This window comes from Panthera onca, chromosome B3 (assembly GCF_046562875.1).
Source record: "Panthera onca isolate mPanOnc1 chromosome B3, mPanOnc1 haplotype 2, whole genome shotgun sequence".
NCBI classification, from domain to species: domain Eukaryota; kingdom Metazoa; phylum Chordata; class Mammalia; order Carnivora; family Felidae; genus Panthera; species Panthera onca.
The window spans coordinates 146,000,063-146,018,462 of NC_138344.1; the positions used below are offsets into that span (position 1 = coordinate 146,000,063).

The window sequence follows — 18,400 nt, forward strand, 5'->3', positions numbered from 1 at the left end:
GCCCCAGGATCACCCCACCCAAGCCCCAGGCTCATCAGATCTAAGCCCAGGCTTACCCCACATAGGCCCCAGGCTTACCAGGCCCATGCTCCCCAGACTCAGGCCGAGCTATGTTGATCCAGGGCTCAGCCTCATGAGCTCCAGGCCCAAGCTCACCCCACCCACCCCTCAGGCTTGTGAGAACCAGGCCCAAGGTTCACCAGACCCAGGCCCCAACTCACCAGAACCAAGCCCCAGGCTCACCACTGTTAGGCCCCAGGCTCACACCACCTAGGCCCCAAGCCCACCAGGCTCAAGCCCCGGCTCCTAAGACCCAGACCCCAGGCTCCTGAGACCCATGACTCGAGCTCACACAGTCAGGGACCTGGGAGGACAGCCCTTAGCTCATGGCGTGCTGGGGTTGGGCAGGTTCCAGAGACCCTGCTGGAGACATAATGTTATCCCCAGAGTGTAGTTATAGTTGGAAAGGTAACACAGTTGATCTGTTGAAATGGCTGGAGGTGGCCGCTCTGTGTCCGTGGGCCCTCCTCAGTGAGGACATGCACGAAGGGCCGGGCCGGGGGGGAGGGGACTCATCCCCCTTTTACTCAGGAGAATCTGATCACAGAGTGTGCGTGTGTTTGCCACACAGGATATGGTTTCCGAAGTTTATGAGAGCAGTATTAGAAATTAATGTTGAAAATATTTATTTTGAGAGAGTGCATGCGCCCCAGTGGGGAGGGGCAGAGACAGAAGGAGACACAGAACTGGAAGCAGGCTCCAGGCTCCCAGCCGTCAGCACAGAGCCTGACGCGGGGCTCGAATTCACGAACCGTGACATCATGACCTGAGCGGAAGTCAGACGCTCAATCGATGGAGCCACCCAGGTGCCCTGAAGTTAACATTTTTAACACAGAAAAGCACAAAGAACATAATTGTTCTAACTGTGCAGGGAGAGCCTGGGGTGAGGCCAGGTGAGGGATCCCCTCTTATTTGTAGGGTGGTGTTCCCTCCTCCCGCCTGTCCCGGGGGTGTCAGAGTGGTCCTGCCCAGCATGCAGCCCCTCACTCTCCCCGGCGGGGCCCGGCCTGAGGGTAGAAGGTGCAGGATGGAGTGCCCTCCACCCTGCGGGGGACCCAGAACCTCCTTCTCATCAGCCAAGGGGGGGCGGGGCGGAGAGTGGAGCCTTCTGGAGGGTGCGCTGACCTGCCATCCCCATGGGACCCGTCTGAGGCCCCCCGGGCCCCCTGCCCCGCCCCGTGGGTCTCTCCTGGGCCCCCTGGAGCTCTCTCACCACCTGCCCTTCCCTTTTCTTTGGACCAAAGTCGCTGAAGGGCACCCAGGCTGGCTGCCCCCTCCTGCTCTGCTCAGGATGGGCTTGTCTTCCTTTCTTCCTTAAAGAAAACACAATCCCTTTTTATTGTGAAATGTCACATTATGACAGCAAAGTGCCCCAAACCAAGACGCACAGCCGGAGAGCTGTACCGGCCCCAGGCCCAGCCATAGCAGCCCCCTCCTCCCAAAGCCACCCGAGCCTTCATGCCTCCCTTTCCCAGGGGGACTTGTATCCCCTGGAGCCTGGGGGCACAGTCCCAGTGGGGCAAACTCAGCCTCTGTCTGTGTTGTAGCATCTGGTCACTAGGAGTCTTCCCCAGGGCTCGGCAGGAGGGGGCGGGTATCACGCCTGCGTGTGCCCTTGGGCTGGGGTCCTCGTGGCTCTGTGCACAGACCTTATCCCACGGACCCTTCCAGAGCTGGTGTGGGGAACCAGGGCCTGGGGGTGGCTGCAGAGGAGGTCAGGGCTTGGCCAGGATTCACCCCAAGAGCGCTGGGGGCCATGATCACCTGTGGATTCCAGAACAGTCCCCAGGGTAGCAGATGGGAGTCAAGGTGGGGGGAGGCTGCACATTGAGAGGCGTGCAGGAGAAGGGTCAGTGTGGGCCCATCAGGAGGCGCAGGGCCCGGCGGTGGGTAGGCACTCAAGGGCCAGCTCAGGACGGCGGGACTGTGAGTCCCAGACACCTCGTGCCTCGCGGCTGGGGGGTCTCAGAGGGGCTGTCAGCCAGCCGCCAGGGCTGTGTGTGTGCGGAGTGGGTGTATGTTCCCAGCCTGAGCCGTCGGCCGCCCTCCTGGCCCGGACCCCCTGCTGGTAGATGTGGGCCTGGGTGTCCGAGGGGCTCTGGGTGTGGGGTTTGCGCTCTGGCAGTCTGGGTGTGGGCCTGGGGCGTGGGTGCGTCCCTTTCCAGAAGCTCAGAACCGGGGTCCCCGTGTTCCCAGGACGCAGCCCTGGCCCCAGGGAGGGTGTTTCAGCACAGGCCTGGGGGTCTCTGGGCTCAGAGCTTCTCCCGCAGGCTCCTTGGGAAGCCGTGTGAGCCTGCGTTTGTGTGAATGTGTGAGCCCCTGGACCGTGTGTGCCTGCGTGTGTGTGCGTGCATGCAGCGCCCACATGGCTGTAGCTGAGTGTGAGCCTCTGAGCATGTGTGAGTGGCCGGGAGGGTGCCTGTGTCTGTGTCTCTGAATCTGCGTGTCTCTATCCGTGTGTCTGTGTCCTTGAGTGTGTGTGTGTGTGTGTGTGTGTGTGTGTGTCTGTACCTCCATGTGGCTGTGATTCTGGTGACGCTATGTGTGTGGGAGACCGTGTGAGAAAGGGCCATCCCTTCGTCTAGGCCATCCTCGTGGAGCCCTGTCGTCTAGGCCATCCTCGTGGAGCCCTGTCGTCTAGGCCATCCTCGTGGAGCCCTGTCGTCTAGGCCATCCTCGTGGAGCCCTGTCGTCTAGGCCATCCTCGTGGAGCCCTGTCGTCTAGGCCATCCTCGTGGAGCCCTGTCGTCTAGGCCATCCTCGTGGAGCACTCTCTCTTCAAACTGAAGTCTCCTCTGGGGGGTTCTGGCCTGGCTGGGGAGGTGGGTGCCGGCAGAGATCCCCGCTCCTGGGAGGCCATCTGGCCAGGACGCCGCCGTGCCATGTCCCAGATGGGGGCACTCCCAGGGTGTCCCTCGCCATGGTCATCATGCCCTCGCTGGTCCTCAGGGCTCCCAGGCAGCTAGCTGTGTGCAGGGTGGGGGCTCCCAGGGGCCTCCACAGCCCGCTAGGAACAAGGGGCAGGTCTGCATCCAGGGTGGCCGTTCGGGGCAGGCCCTGAGGGTCTCTGGGCTGGGTAGGGGTGGCCCCACCGGGGAGCCGGAGTCTGAAAGTGTACATGTGGGCCATGGAGGGGGCAGCCCCTATTCTGGGCACAGCAGGGACGAGGGTTGGGGGCAGGATGGGCCCTGAGGGGCAGTGCAGGCCGGAGCTGAGGGGTGGGTGGGACCTGGCTGTGGGCCGGGGGCTTTGTCCCCGGGTGGCCTGCAAGTCCTACAGGAAGCCCCTTCCACGAGGCAGTCCTCTGAGAGGCGGCCTGGGGGCCCGGCCGCTCTGGACCTGTCCACCTGGAGGGATGGCCAGGGCGGGGGGGGGGGAGAATGGTCAGGAACCCTCCCACCCAGCAGCTGGCCCCGCACCAGCCTCCCCTCCCCCCACTGCAGATGCTGGAGAGTTCTGGCTGGACTGCTCTGGTCTCAGGGGCCAGTGGGGCTTTCCACCCCGGCCCCCACCTGCTCTGTGGTTCCCGTCCTTGGTGTTTTTAGAAATATTTGCAAGTGTATGTTTGTGCCTGTGTAGGGTGGGGGTGGGAGCCGCACCGGTGCCCACGGGGTCATGTTTTCCATACTGAGCTGGGGGGCGGGGAGCCGTGTGTGCGGCCTCCCCGGCGAGGGCAGCGAGGGTCCTGGTGGGGCTCGTGTGCGCCTGCCCGCCGGACGGCACGTGGAGCCCCGGCCTGGGTGGTGTCCTCAGTGGGGAGGCCCCAGCGGCCAAGACGCCTGTCCTGAGTGTGGCCCAGGGTCCTGCTGTCCAGAGCGTTCCAGAAACACAGTCTCCCCGGCTTGAGGAGACAGATGGGGAGTGGGCCTCGGTGACAGGGAGGTCCCACCCCACACTCACGCCCCCTGTGTGTGTCCACGCTCGCTGCTGCCCCAGCACTGGCCTCCCCGGGTGTCCTCGCGGGTGACAAGACCCGGCGCTTGCTCTGTGTGCCACAGCCTCCCCTCCGTGGCCTCACAGCTCCGACCTTGCCTGTGACTGCGGAGGCCCGGGGAGGCCGAAGTGCCCGTGCCGGCAGAATTCCTGCCCCAGGGACCGAGCTCGGCTCCAGGGCGGCTCACGCGAGTGTGTGTGAGAAGAGTGGGGTGATCGGGGCCCGTTGGTGTGCACGTGCCCTGCTGCCTGCACAGGCGTGCACAGATGTGTGCAGGGTATATTATGGACACGCGTGCACGCAGATATACACAGGTGTGTGCGGTGTGTAGGTGTGTGCACAGACATGTGCAGTGTGTGTGGGTGTGTCCAGGTGTGCACAGGCAAGCAGTCGGTGTCCCCAGGAGACCCGGCCATCTCCTCTCGCTTTCCAGCCTGGCTCGTCATCCCCTCCAGCCACGATCTGGGCCTCTCCTGCTTCTCCTCACACCCCCTGAGCCCCGTGGGCAGTGACAGGGCCCGGCTGGCCGTCAGGGTGTGGTAGGCCGGCCCCAGCAGGGAGCAGGGGCGCTCGGCGAGCTGAGGAGCCCCCGGGGGCCGGGGCCGGGCCTGCTCCCCGGCAGGACGAGCGGCGAGGGCGAGGACCCCTGTGATTGAGCCTCACGGAGGCGCCTGCGCTCCAGGGCGGGTGGCCAGGACCTACACAGAGACGGACGTGTGGAACCCACTCGCGCACGGCACGCCCGTGGAACACGCACGGCACGCAGAAGCGCAGAGGAACGACTCCGTCCCACACACTGAACAGCATGGGGCCCACACCCGGCTCCAGACTCCCACGGACCAAAACACACGCTCAGCCCTCCTTTTACACACTCAGAACACGTGCACACTCACACTCTCCTGCCTCCCTACACACGCACTCAGAGACGTGCCCGTGAACACACACTGACCTCCTCGGTCTCCAGCTCACACACTCACTCATGTCCAGAGGGGGACATTCAGACCCCCACATGCACACTCACACTCTCACACCCATTCTCCTCCCTCCAGGCCCTGGGGGCTCAGGGAGTCCCACTGAGGCTCACGCAGGCCCACCACTCCCTGTGGGGCTGAGCAACGTACCCGGGTGTCTGGGTCCCAGCCTCACCACTCACTAGACCTGTGCCTCCCGGCCCGCCTTGGGGGTCCCATCTGCGAGGTGGGCACAGGCTCAGGGAAGCCCACGGCTCAGGGAAGGCCCCCACACCAACGGTGCAGGAACATGAGGGCAGAGGTCAGCCAGCAGCTGGGAGCAGCCGAGCAAGTCCTGGGCCAGAGCCAGGGGGCTGTGTGCAGGTGGGGGCAGAGCAGCCTGGGGACCCCCTGTGCCCCTCCGGGGTCTGGCCCCTCGGCCGGTGGGGAGCCCAGCCAGCCCTGTGCACCGTTCACCGTCACTGTGCTGGCCGCAGCGGGGCCTCTGGGCCTCGAGGAGAAACCCGCAGGCCTGCCTGGGTCCCCAACAGGGGGCCGGGAAGTGGGGGCCCCCGTGCCGGGGGAGGCAGGAGACTCAGGCCTGGGGCCGGCGCAGGGTCCCCCACAAGGGCGCTGACAGCCAGGGCCGTGGGCCAGAGAGCAAGACAGCCACACGGCACAGCCTGAGGACAGGGAGGGACACCTGGAGGTCGTCAGGACAGAGGGCAGGGTGAACTTCCAGAGTGCTGGGGGCCCTGGCAGGGAGCACTGGGTAATGCACAGGTGCCCCATCACCGTGCTCCACACCCGAAGCCACCAGAGCACTGCGTGTCGACCACGCTCAGCAGCAAGAATGAAAAACGCTCTCAGCCCAGGTCCCACCACACGTCTGTGTCCCGTGTGTCCATGTCCCTCCGGCCCCTCCTCTCCTCCTCTGCACATTCGAAGGCCCCTCTGAAGACCCTTGCTGAGGAGGGCATGTGGGGGGGGGGGGCTAAGGGGCAGGGTACGCCCGGGCTGACCCCCAAGCCTCCTGGCGATCCTCACTCAGCATGTGCCTCTAAAGACCAGGGGCTTTGCAGACGGCCATGCCACCCTGCCATTCCAAGCGAGGACTCCTGACTTCTCGGGGTCCCCCGGACCCACACACATCCCCTCGCCCCCGCACCGTGTCCCCTGTTCTCGGGCTCCCACCCGGACCCCCCGCCCTGTTCCCCTGGCCCTGCCCTGCGGTTCCAGCAGTGGGTCTGGGCACGGGGGCGGCCCCCGCTCCTTGGACCCTCGATCCCAGGCGGTGAGCCCCCAGCCCTCTCTGGAGCTTGCGGAGCTGCAGGTCTGGGCTCGGCGGCCCCTGGCAGTCACTGCCCCGTTGTGGCCCCCAGACTCGCCCACAGGGTGGGGCAGCATCGTGACTCTCTAGAGAGTCACAGGTCAGGACCACTGGCCTCGGACATGCTTTCTCTGGGGGTCACAAGATGCCTTGGGGCCCCCGTCCCCTGGCTGCCGTGTGCAGTAGGGGCCCGGGGTCCAGGCAGAGGTGGGGGCACCGGGGTGAGGGCCGTGCTTTCACTGAGGGTCACAAGATGGGGTCTCCCGCTTCTTCATTCCCTCTCCATGTGTCAGCTGGGACCCCCCCCCCCCCGCCACCTCCTCAAAGGAGAAGTTCCCTCATCTGCTATTAGCTGGTGATTGTGGAGCAGGGATCATTCTGGAATGAGCACCGCTGCCTTCCCCTTACATGCCAGATTGAGACATGAAGAGACACAGGTGGAGAGAGAGAGACAGAAAGACACAGACAGGAAGAGAGACAGTGAGAAAGAGGGAGACAGGGAGACACAGAGGTAGAAAGAGGCAGGGACAGACAGACAAACAGGGAAGGAGACAGAGGGACAAAGGGAGGTGGAGGACAGGTAGGGTGGGGACAAGGCCAGGCCTGGGCAGGGCAGGGGGGCCACAGGCTGACAGGGGCTCAGGTGCTGTGGTCACCCACAGCCATAGCCCGGGACAGCAGTGCCCATCCCCATGTGACCTGGGGCCAGCCCCCTGGCCCTACTGAGCCTCGCTGCCCCGGTGTGTAGGGTGGGGACCGCACACCTTCTCCTCTGCTCCCTTGTGGTCCCTCTACACCCACCAGCCCTGGGGCTTGGACCCTCGCAGGCTAGCCTGCAGGGTGGCCTCCCTGGGGACCCCGATGACAAAGATGGGACAAGGAGGACAAGCTGAAGTCCCCACGGGCAGGGCAGTGACTCTGTCACTGACCCGAGGTGGGCCTCTGCCAGCTGGCAGGGGTGGAGGATCCCCCGAACCCAAGGCCTAGGCCAACCCGGCCATGCTGTGGGGGGCGGTGGCTGGGGCTGCAGGTGGGGACCGATGCAAGCTATTTTGGGGAACGGCCCCAGAGGGTGAGAAAGACGTTTCTCAGTTTGGAACAGACAGCCATTTGCATGTCACATCTAGGGCCTGGTTTGCCCAAAATGAGTAACTGGGGCAGAGACAGAGCCTGGAGCCTGTCACACCTGTCCTGGTGGGGGTGGGGTGGCGGGAGAGAGCACCGTGTCAGGCCCTGGAGTTGGGCCCCAGAGGCAGGGGGAGGGAGCTGCCACCAGACCCCTGCTCCCCCCCACCGGGATCTCAGTGAGGGTGCCGAGAGGGGGAGTGCCCGTCGGCACGCTGCTGGAGCCAGCAGGCCAGGAGGCCCAGGACTGCCATGACCCCCCCCCCCCCCCCCACTGGTGTTTGCAGGACACCAGCCAGGGCCGGTCCCCTGGGAACTGCAGTGTGTCACCAGAGCAAATGGAGGGAGATGCCCAGGGAGGGTGATGGGGGGCGGGGAAAGCATGGCAGCATGAAGGGGCGCCAAGCAGTTCGTGTTCCAGTGAGATCCCTTGACAGGGGGAACTGATTCAGGTCCTTATTCTGAAAACAGGAGTAAGGGGAAGGCAGCAGTGCTCATTCCAGAATGATCCCTGCTCCACAATCACCAGCTAATAGCAGATGAGGGAACTTCTCCTTTGAGGAGGTGGCGGGGGGGGGGGGTCCCAGCTGACACATGGAGAGGGAATGAAGAAGCGGGAGACCCCATCTTGTGACCCTCAGTGAAAGCACGGCCCTCACCCCGGTGCCCCCACCTCTGCCTGGACCCCGGGCCCCTACTGCACACGGCAGCCAGGGGACGGGGGCCCCAAGGCATCTTGTGACCCCCAGAGAAAGCATGTCCGAGGCCAGTGGTCCTGACCTGTGACTCTCTAGAGAGTCACGATGCTGCCCCACCCTGTGGGCGAGTCTGGGGGCCACAACGGGGCAGTGACTGCCAGGGGCCGCCGAGCCCAGACCTGCAGCTCCGCAAGCTCCAGAGAGGGCTGGGGGCTCACCGCCTGGGATCGAGGGTCCAAGGAGCGGGGGCCGCCCCCGTGCCCAGACCCACTGCTGGAACCGCAGGGCAGGGCCAGGGGAACAGGGCGGGGGGTCCGGGTGGGAGCCCGAGAACAGGGGACACGGTGCGGGGGCGAGGGGATGTGTGTGGGTCCGGGGGACCCCGAGAAGTCAGGAGTCCTCGCTTGGAATGGCAGGGTGGCATGGCCGTCTGCAAAGCCCCTGGTCTTTAGAGGCACATGCTGAGTGAGGATCGCCAGGAGGCTTGGGGGTCAGCCCGGGCGTACCCTGCCCCTTAGCCCCCCCCCCCCACATGCCCTCCTCAGCAAGGGTCTTCAGAGGGGCCTTCGAATGTGCAGAGGAGGAGAGGAGGGGCCGGAGGGACATGGACACACGGGACACAGACGTGTGGTGGGACCTGGGCTGAGAGCGTTTTTCATTCTTGCTGCTGAGCGTGGTCGACACGCAGTGCTCTGGTGGCTTCGGGTGTGGAGCACGGTGATGGGGCACCTGTGCATTACCCAGTGCTCCCTGCCAGGGCCCCCAGCACTCTGGAAGTTCACCCTGCCCTCTGTCCTGACGACCTCCAGGTGTCCCTCCCTGTCCTCAGGCTGTGCCGTGTGGCTGTCTTGCTCTCTGGCCCACGGCCCTGGCTGTCAGCGCCCTTGTGGGGGACCCTGCGCCGGCCCCAGGCCTGAGTCTCCTGCCTCCCCCGGCACGGGGGCCCCCACTTCCCGGCCCCCTGTTGGGGACCCAGGCAGGCCTGCGGGTTTCTCCTCGAGGCCCAGAGGCCCCGCTGCGGCCAGCACAGTGACGGTGAACGGTGCACAGGGCTGGCTGGGCTCCCCACCGGCCGAGGGGCCAGACCCCGGAGGGGCACAGGGGGTCCCCAGGCTGCTCTGCCCCCACCTGCACACAGCCCCCTGGCTCTGGCCCAGGACTTGCTCGGCTGCTCCCAGCTGCTGGCTGACCTCTGCCCTCATGTTCCTGCACCGTTGGTGTGGGGGCCTTCCCTGAGCCGTGGGCTTCCCTGAGCCTGTGCCCACCTCACAGATGGGACCCCCAAGGCGGGCCGGGAGGCACAGGTCTAGTGAGTGGTGAGGCTGGGACCCAGACACCCGGGTACGTTGCTCAGCCCCACAGGGAGTGGTGGGCCTGCGTGAGCCTCAGTGGGACTCCCTGAGCCCCCAGGGCCTGGAGGGAGGAGAATGGGTGTGAGAGTGTGAGTGTGCATGTGGGGGTCTGAATGTCCCCCTCTGGACATGAGTGAGTGTGTGAGCTGGAGACCGAGGAGGTCAGTGTGTGTTCACGGGCACGTCTCTGAGTGCGTGTGTAGGGAGGCAGGAGTGTGTGAGCGTGCATGGGTGTGCAGGTGCATGTGTGAGGGGCTTGTCTCCAGCGCCTGCCCCGTGTCCTGCCCCGTCTCTGTGTCTTTGCCTTGACCTTCTCTCTGCAGCTCTCTCTGTTCCTTTCTCCTGTCCATTGTCTTCACCTCCCCCTGTCTGTCTCTCTCCCCTCTTGTCTTTGTCTCTCTCTCTGTCTCTCTCACTGACCCTGGTGTGGTCTGCCCTTCCTGGACCCTCAGTGTCCCCCGGTGTGGGATATGGGTCCTGCCGTGAGCCCTGTGGAATGTACCTGTCCTGGTCCACAGCCCAGGGGGATGCCTGCTGGAGTCCCCGGGCTGTGCCCACAGTCTATCGCTGCCTGTGAGGCCTAACACAGAGGAAGCACGACAGAGGGAGGGGTGTGTGGGTGCAGGGCCAGCAGAGGTCAATGTCAGACTCTAAGGCCAGGGTCCCACCTGGCCTGGCTGTTTTGTGGGCACAACCCTCAGAAGCCTTAGAGGCTGCATGCCGCTGAGTCCTGTGGCCGGTGAGAGCCCTACTGACCTGTGGATGTCAGAAGAACCTGTTCAGATCCTGCCAACACCTAGGCTGACCCCGGGCTGACCCTGTTTGACCCTGGCTGATCCTGGCTGATTCTAGACTGACACTGGCTGTCCAAGGTGATCCCAGCTGACCCTGGACAGACCCTGACTGATCCTGGCCTGATGCGGGCCCACGTGTGGTGGGGGCTGGAGTGTTCTGCAGGTCTTGGGGACTTCTCTGCCACCACAGCCTCCAGACCCTTGCCCAGGCCCCAGGCCCCAGGGCCATCTGGCCAGATCTCTGTTTTCGGGACTGATTCTCAGAATAGCAGTCTCTGGCTGGGACACCTGGCCTGGGCCGCACTCACAATGACTCAGCCTCCCCTAGGACTATTTTGGGTGTTCAGCAGGTGAAGCCTGAGAAGAAAGAGAAAAACAAGAGAACACAAACACCATCGCCTCCTCCCTTCCCCTGTATCGGGGACCCTCATGGATGGGGGCTCTGCCTCATGCCAGCTGGGCCCTGGAAAAGATGAGGCCAGACATGGGGTCATCACCTCGCCCTCCATCTAGTGCCCAGACCAAGAGGGTCTTGGATCACCTGGGAGGCTCCCTCTCTACCATGCAGGCACTCTGATGAGGGTCAGGACTAAGAACCCAAAGCATGGGAATAGAACTCAGGATCTAAGTGTGATGCAGGCCATGAACAAGGGCTCCAACTCAGAATAAATGGCCACTAACTCAGGACCTGACCATGTAATGAACACTAGGACTCAGTTTTTAGGTCCAGGGCTCAGTGACCCAGAATTGGGATTAGTGACAGGATCAGGGCAGAGTGACCAGGAGCAGGGTCAGTGACCAGGGATTGGAATTAGTGACCAGGACCAGGCTCAGGGACCAAGACCAGGCTCAGTGACCAGGACCAGGGCAGAATGACCAGGCCCAGACTCAGTGACCAGGCCCAGGCTCAGTGACCAAAACCAGGGCTCAGTGACCAGGACCAGGGCTCAGTGATCAGGATGAGGGCTCAGTGACCAGACAAGACTCAGTGACCAGGACCAGGGCTCAGTGGTATGGAACAGGCTCAGTGACCAGGACCAGACTCAGTGACCAAGACCAAGGCTCAGTGATCAGGATGAGGGCTCAGTGACCAGACAAGACTCAGTGACTAGGACCAGGGCTCAGTGACCAGGACCAGGGCTCAGTGACCAGGACCAGGGCTCAGTGATCAGGATGAGGGCTCAGTGACCAAGGCCAGGGCTCAGTGACCAGGACCAGGGCAGAGTGATAAGGCCCAGGCTCAGTGATCAGGCCCAGGCTCAGTGACCAAGACCAGGGCTCAGTGACCAGTACCAGGGCTCAGTGATCAGGACCAGGGCTCAGTGATCAGGATGAGGGCTCAGTGACCAGACAAGACTCAGTGACCAGGACCAGGACTCAGTGGTATGGAACAGGCTCAGTGACCAGGACCAGACTCAGTGACCAAGACCAAGGCTCAGTGATCAAGACCAGGCTCAGTGATCAGGATGAGGGCTCAGTGACCAGACAAGACTCAGTGACTAGGACCAGGGCTCAGTGATCCAGGACCAGGGCTCAGTGACCAGGACCAGGGCTCAGTGATCAAGACCAGGGCTCAGTGACCAGGACGAGGGCTCGGTGACTAGGACAAAGCTCAGGCTTAGTGACCAAGACCAGGCTCAGTGATCAGGACCAGGCTCAGTGACCAAGGCCAGGGCTCAGTGACCAGGACCAGGGCTCACTGATCAGGACCAGGCTCAGTGACCAAGAAGACCAGGCTCAGTGACCAGGACCAGGCTTAGTGACTAGGACCAAGGCTCAGTGACCAAGGCCAGGGTTCAGTGACCAGGACCAGGGCTCACTGATCAGGACCAGGCTCAGTGACCAAGAAGACCAGGCTCAGTGATCAGGACTAGAACTCAGTCATCAGACCAGGGACCAGTGATCAGGAACAGGGTTCAGTGTTGAGGACCATGGATAAGTGATCAGAATAAAATAATCATGACAGGGACATGGTGATTAGATCAGGCCACAGTGACTAGACCAGGGCTGAGTGATGAGTACCAGGGTACAATGTCAGGACCAGGGCTCAGTGACAAGGGCCAGGCACAATGATTAGGACCCAGGCTCAGTGGCCAGGACCATGGCTTAGTGATTAGGTCCAAGGCTCAGTGACCAGAATCAGGGCCCAGTGACCAGGACCAGGACCCAGTGACAGGGACCAAAGCTCAGTCACAAGGACTAGGGGTCAGTGATCAGGACCAGAGCTCAGTGAGCAAGACCAGGTCTCAGTGATCAGGACCAAGGCCCAGTGATCATAGCCAGGTCTCAGTGACCAGGACTAGGGCTTAGTGACCAGGACTAGGGACCAGTGATCATAACTAGGGCTCAGTGACCAGAACCAGGGCTCAGTGACCAGGACCAGGTCACAGTGATCAGGACTAGGGCCCAATGATGAGGACCAGGTCTTAGTGATGAGGACCAGGGCTAAGTCACAAGGACCCTATAGGGGCCAGTGATCAGGACTAGAGCTCAGTGACCAGGACCAGGGCTCAGTGATGAGGACCAGGGCCTCAGTGATCATGATCAGGTCTCAGTGAATCATGACTTGGGCTCAGTGACCAGGACAAGGGCCCAGTGACCAAGACCAGGGTGCTGGGTGCTGTTCTTGGCAGGAGTCTTGCTTCATACTGTCCTTGGTGAAGGACAGTTCTTGTCCTGTGCCTGTGCCTTATGGAGGATCAGATCAGGTGGGTTCTAGGTGAAGGACCCTCACCCTGGGCCTTGAGGGAGGTGTCCCCTTACCCCAAACCTCTGTCCCTCTCTTTTCCCTCCTCTCATTCAGAGTCTGAGAACCTTTGCCTTTGGGATCAGTTTATTGTGCCAGCACGGCCTGTGTGTGTGGGTGGGCGGGCAGTTTCTGAGCAGCACTGAGCTCTGACATCCAGCTGGGCTTCCCAGAAGCTCGTCCAGCCTCCTCCCTGCAAACACAGTGGGGTCAGGGTCCAAGGGAGTTCCTTGCCAGTGCCCTGTCCCAGCCCTGGCCTGCCTCAGGGGAGACAGATTGAATCCTACAATGACTTCACCCAGGGAACCTAACTCCCAGAGCCTGCTGGGGGACATTGAAGCCCCGGCCCCAGGATCGCCCACATCCTCAGTGTCTGTGAGGGGATCACCTCCCTGGGAGGCCAGACCACCCCCCCCCCCTCAACCCCAAGGGTGTGGAGTAGGCAGATGCTCTGGTGGCCGAGCCCCCTGTCCCTGTCAGCCCACCCCTCTGCCTCCTCACCCCACCTGTGTGCCTGGCTGGCTTCTGCTCAGTACTGGGGGCCCTCTCTGCTGTCGGTTGGGCCCCGCACACTTGTCACGGTCAGCGCTGTGCTGTAGAAGAGACTCAGTAGGAAGAGGGTGAGCAAGGTGACCGTGGTGGGCCACAGGCTGGCTCCTGGGGCGTCTTCCTCCAGGTCCTCCTGCGGTACGTCCAGCACCAGCCAGGGAAGTGGCTCCCGGAAATCTGCAAGACACTGAGAGTCTGCCAGACCCATGCCTGCACAGGTGGGCGCGAGCCCAGGCCTTCCCTTCCACGCGCCCTCGGGGTCGGGACAGTGGGGTGCCCTCTCGCAGGACTGGGGCTGCCTCAGGGAGGATGGGGTGACAGGTGCCCAGGGAAGGGGCTGGGACCCCTGCAGTTTTTCAGATGCCCAAGGCCCCCCATGTCTGAGGGAGTCCTGGCAGGACCTTGGGGAGAGAGACCTGGCAGGGCCAGAGTTCTGCTGCTCTAAATGGAGCTCCAGCCCAAGGCCTCCTGGATGCCCGCCCCGTCTGTGTGCTCAGCAAGCCCTCAGCAAGCCCTATGTTCTTGGCTTGGCCTGGGCCTGGGCCCTGGGTGGGGTCAGAGAGGACCAGACATGCCACCCTCGGATGCTCCGGGGTGAGACAGGGCTCTGGGTCTGAGGGCATGCTGCTTTCCCAGGGAATGTGGCTGATAGGCTACAAGGAGTTTGAGGGAGGCCCAGGTGAAGGCCACCAGCATGGGCTGTCTTCAGGGTCTTAGGGCACAGACCTTCTGTGTTAAGTGGGATTTGGATCTGCTTGTCACATGCTGACACATCCAGTCATCCATCCTTCCATCCGTCGGTCCGTCCCTCTCCTTCCTACCATCCACCTGTCTGTCCATCCTTCCTTCCATAACATGTCCTGTGTTGTGTCTGCCTGACTGTCTGCTGTCTGTCTGCTGTCCCCCTCATCTATTGACTCTTCCTCTCCCCCATCTCTTTAGGAAGTTCTTTCTCTGGGCCAGGCACTGGCTCCCTTGGTGGCCAGACTTTTGAGAGGGGAGCAGTGGCCATGTGGGTGGCATCCCCAGCTCACTTTGGCTCTGGGAGCAGTGGCAGGAGGCCAGAGGCCAGGTCCCGTGGGGAAGCCCAGCAGGTGTCTGAGATGAGAGCAGGGGCCCCGCTGCCCCCTTGTGGGAGCTATGCCTCCAGGTGTCCCACGGTGGCCACGGTAGGGCCTCTAAGCTCTGTCTTCCTGCCGGGGCCTCCCGCAGCAGCAGCTGCAGAGGGGCCCTGGTGGGAGCTGTCTCTCCTCACCCCTCCCCGGCCTGCCCTTGCCATATCCATACTCGGGTCCAGGAAGAGATGGGAGACCTGAATCCGGGGGTCAGGCAGGGAGCAGGGGCTGCCTGGGAGGGTCTGTGGAACTGGGCCCTGAGCTGTGCCCGGGGAGCACACAGGCAAGGTGGGGAATCTTGGGCAGGGAACAACCCCCGCCCCCTTGCCTTCGTGGACCCGGGTCTGGGCTGTGAGCTTCCTGCATCTAGACGTGTGTGTGTGTGCGCGTGAGTGTGAGCCTGGGGCATGTGTGTGCTGCCTACAGAGTCGTTTGGTGCAGGGTGGCTCCCTCGCTGGGTGCATCAGTGAGGCCGTCCCACAACCGTGTACGTTTCACCACCTGTGGTGCGAGTCCCTAGGATCCTGCCCTCCCCTCATTCCTGCCGTGGCCCCTGATGGTGACACCAGCCTCCTCACCGGCCACCTGCTCTCCTGCCTCCCTCTCGTCCCTCACAGCTGCCCCTAGAGGCCTTTTCTGAGATCCAAGACCACGTCACCTGCCCACTGAGGACTTGCGTGGTGCCCGCTGCTCAGGACCCACTGGGCTGTGCCCACCTCGCTGACTGTCGACCTCGGGTTTGGCTCCCAGCTTGCCTTGCTGTGGACCATGTGCTCACACACACACACACACACACACACACACACGGGTGTGAAGGCCGAGCAAGGAAAGTGAGGCCCCAAAGGGTCAGGGCAGCAGTCACCCTCCCCGCTGCGGGCCCTGCCGTGCCCTGGCCGCAGACCCTGAATATGGACAGACAGGCAGCCTGAAGGAAGCGTGGGGCTGCTTTGGGCCAGTACGGAGTTTATTCAGGGAGGGGCAGGTGGGCAGTTCAATAGCAGACGCCTTCCACATCCGACATGACCACAGACACGTTGACGTGGGTGGGTTTACCCGCCAGGCGGTCGATGGTCTTCTGGGTGAAGGCCAGGGGCAGGGCCTCGTGACCCACCATGCAGGAGAACTTCTCCCCCTGCTTCCAGTCCTCGGCCGACACTCGCAGCACGCTGGTCGTGGCAAAGGTGGGGATGCTCTGGTCGGGCTCCTGCAGGGGGCCCCAGGTCAGGTACTTCTCCCGGGACAGCTCCTGGGATCCTTGCAGCCATCGTACCAGCACGTCCTCGGGGCTGAAGCCTCGCACGAGGCACGTCAGCGACACCAGCTCATTGAGGGCCAGCTCTTCCGACGGCGGCGGCAGCAGGTGGACCTGGGGCCGGAAAGTGTTCTCTGGAGGGCAGAAAGCTGGGTTAAGGGTCTGGGCACCCCAAGCCTCAGTGTCCTCGGGAAAGGGTTCCCCGCAGGGCAGAGAGCCGGGTGGGGGGTCTGGGCACCCCAAGCCTCAGTGTCCTCGGGAAAGTGTTCCCCAGAGGGCAGAGAGCCAGGTGGGGGGTCTGGGCACCCCAAGCCTCAGTGTCCTCGGGAAAGTGTTCCCCAGAGGGCAGAGAGCCAGGTGGGGGGTCTGGGCACCCCAAGCCTCAGTGTCCTCGGGAAAGTGTTCCCCGCAGGGCAGAGAGCCGGGTGGGGGGTCTGGGCACCCCAAGCCTCAGTGTCCTCGGGAAAGGGTTCCCCGCAGGGCAGAGAGCCGGGTGGGGGGTCTGGGCACCCCAAGCCTCAGTGTCCTCTAGTAAAATGTGGGTGGGAGCCTCTAAGCCCAGGGGCTTGAGGGAGAAGGCAGGCCAAGGAGTTGCTCAATGGCACCTCACGGTCAGGGTCTGGGCCCACCTAGGACTTTGGAGATGGTGTCAGTTTTTGGCGTCTTGAGCTCGGGATGGGTGGCGGTGCAGGAGAAGTTCTCCCCACGGTTCCATGGCTCAGCGCAGCCTGGAAGGACACTGGACACACTGTAGCAGCCACAGGAGTCACGCTCCGGGGGCTTCTGGATGGCCTCCTTCCCCCCTGAGGGTGTCCAGGAAAACAGGGCACCCTTGGGGTTTTTCAGGCCGCTCAGTGTGCACGTGATGCTGGCATTGGAGCCCAGAAGCAGGTCCTCGAGGGCGGGCTTGTGTAGTGACAGGTGGGGTTCATTGCACGGGGAACACTGAGGAGGGGGGCAGTCACCTGGAACTGGGGGGAAGGTTGAGCAGGTCAGTGAGCCCCTCTGCCCACCTCCCCTCCCCCTCCCTCCAGCTCCTTCCCGGGTGCCTGTCTCGGCCACTCGCCGGGAGCTGGGCCCGGCAGCCCACTCTCGTCCCAGGGGAGTTCCAGGTGGCGGGTCAGGGTGAGAATGTGGTGGCCCCCGCCCCGCCCCAGCCTGCCCTCTGACCTCTGCAGGGCACAGACACGGCCGGGCTGGTGACGGAGTAGTGCTCCACGTGGCATTGCAGGGACGTGCCATCGGGGCACTGGCTGGCCGGCAGGGTCAGCTGGCTGCTCGTGGTGTACAGGTTCCCAGAAGCAGACTTCACCGCGGGGAAGTTCCGGATGGACGCGCCTTCCTTGCTGGGGCTCCAAGTCACTGTCACGGGCTCCGGCGGGAAGAACCCTTGCACCAGGCAGGCGATGACCACTTGCCCGGCTGGGTCACTGGTCTTGAGGCTCAGCGGGAAGACACGGGGGCTGGCTTTGGGCTCTGCAACACAGGACGCTCCGTGAGGCGGTGGGCCCGCATGCTGCCTGGACCCGTGACGGCCTCACGAGCCCGGGATGATGCCCGTTTCTCCTTTACACTGGAGGAATCTGGCACAGAGAGGGTTAGTGACAGCCCTGAGGTCATTCAGCTCACGTGCCGTGGACCTGGGGTCGGAACCGGCTGCCTGGGTCCTCCTGCACTGTTTCTGAACGTGCTTGTCAGGGTTCTAGCACGAGGACCTGGACATGTTCCTGGGAGAAGGCCTCGGGCACAGGCCACTCCCAGACGGGATTCGTGGTTATTGAACACGGCTCTCCCACTCACTGGCTGAGTCCGCACGCGCTGCTGGACTTTCAGCTTCCCATCTGTGCAGTGGGCACAGACACGCTCTCTGTTGGGCTTTGGGGACCATGACAGGTGGGCCCAGAGCGGGGGCACAGGCAGAGCAGTCCAGGCTTGAAGCGAGTCTGCACCAGGGCCAGTTGCCAGGTAAGAGGTGGCACAGGGCAGGAGATGAGGTCTGTTCCTCTGGGACCCCCTTCCCACCAACCAGTCAGGGTCCCCATCCACCCACCCACCCGCAGCCTCCAGATCAGTGACAGTTGACCTCTGTGGCCTATGAAGTTTTGGAGGTCAGAGGCCTAATTCCAACTCAGTCCTGGGATATCCCTGCTGGAAAAGTCAAGAACACAAGGCATGATCTGCTCATACAGGACCAATTTCCTTCAAGGACTGGTGAGGAGAGAGGGGATCATGGCTGCAAAGGAAGTAGCATGGCCCTCATGCATCCCCGAGGAACACAGGGGCCAGCCTGGCTGGAGACCAGATCTCTGGGGGCTGACGCTAACCCAAACAACACCTTCCCTTGCACCCTAGCCCAGCCCAGTTCAGGCCAGCTCAGTCCAGGTCAACCCAGCTCAGCCCAGCTCAGCCCAGCTAAGCCCAGCTCAGCCCAGGTCAGCTCAATTCAACTCAGCTCAGCCCAGGTCAGCTCAGTTCAGCCCAGTTCAGTCCAGCTC

The 18,400-nt window shown here is 63.2% G+C and overlaps 1 gene segment (V, D, J or C); it reads right to left on the reverse strand.

Moving 5' to 3' along the window:
• Positions 1-13,064: 13,064 nt before the first annotated feature.
• LOC132669813 (immunoglobulin heavy constant alpha 2-like) lies at positions 13,065-17,947 on the reverse strand. The segment is given in 8 exon segments: positions 13,065-13,182; positions 13,496-13,715; positions 15,707-16,039; positions 16,535-16,876; positions 17,076-17,441; positions 17,535-17,607; positions 17,706-17,848; positions 17,932-17,947. Coding segments are annotated over 7 exon segments (1,470 nt in total).
• Between the last annotated feature and the right edge of the window lie 453 nt (positions 17,948-18,400).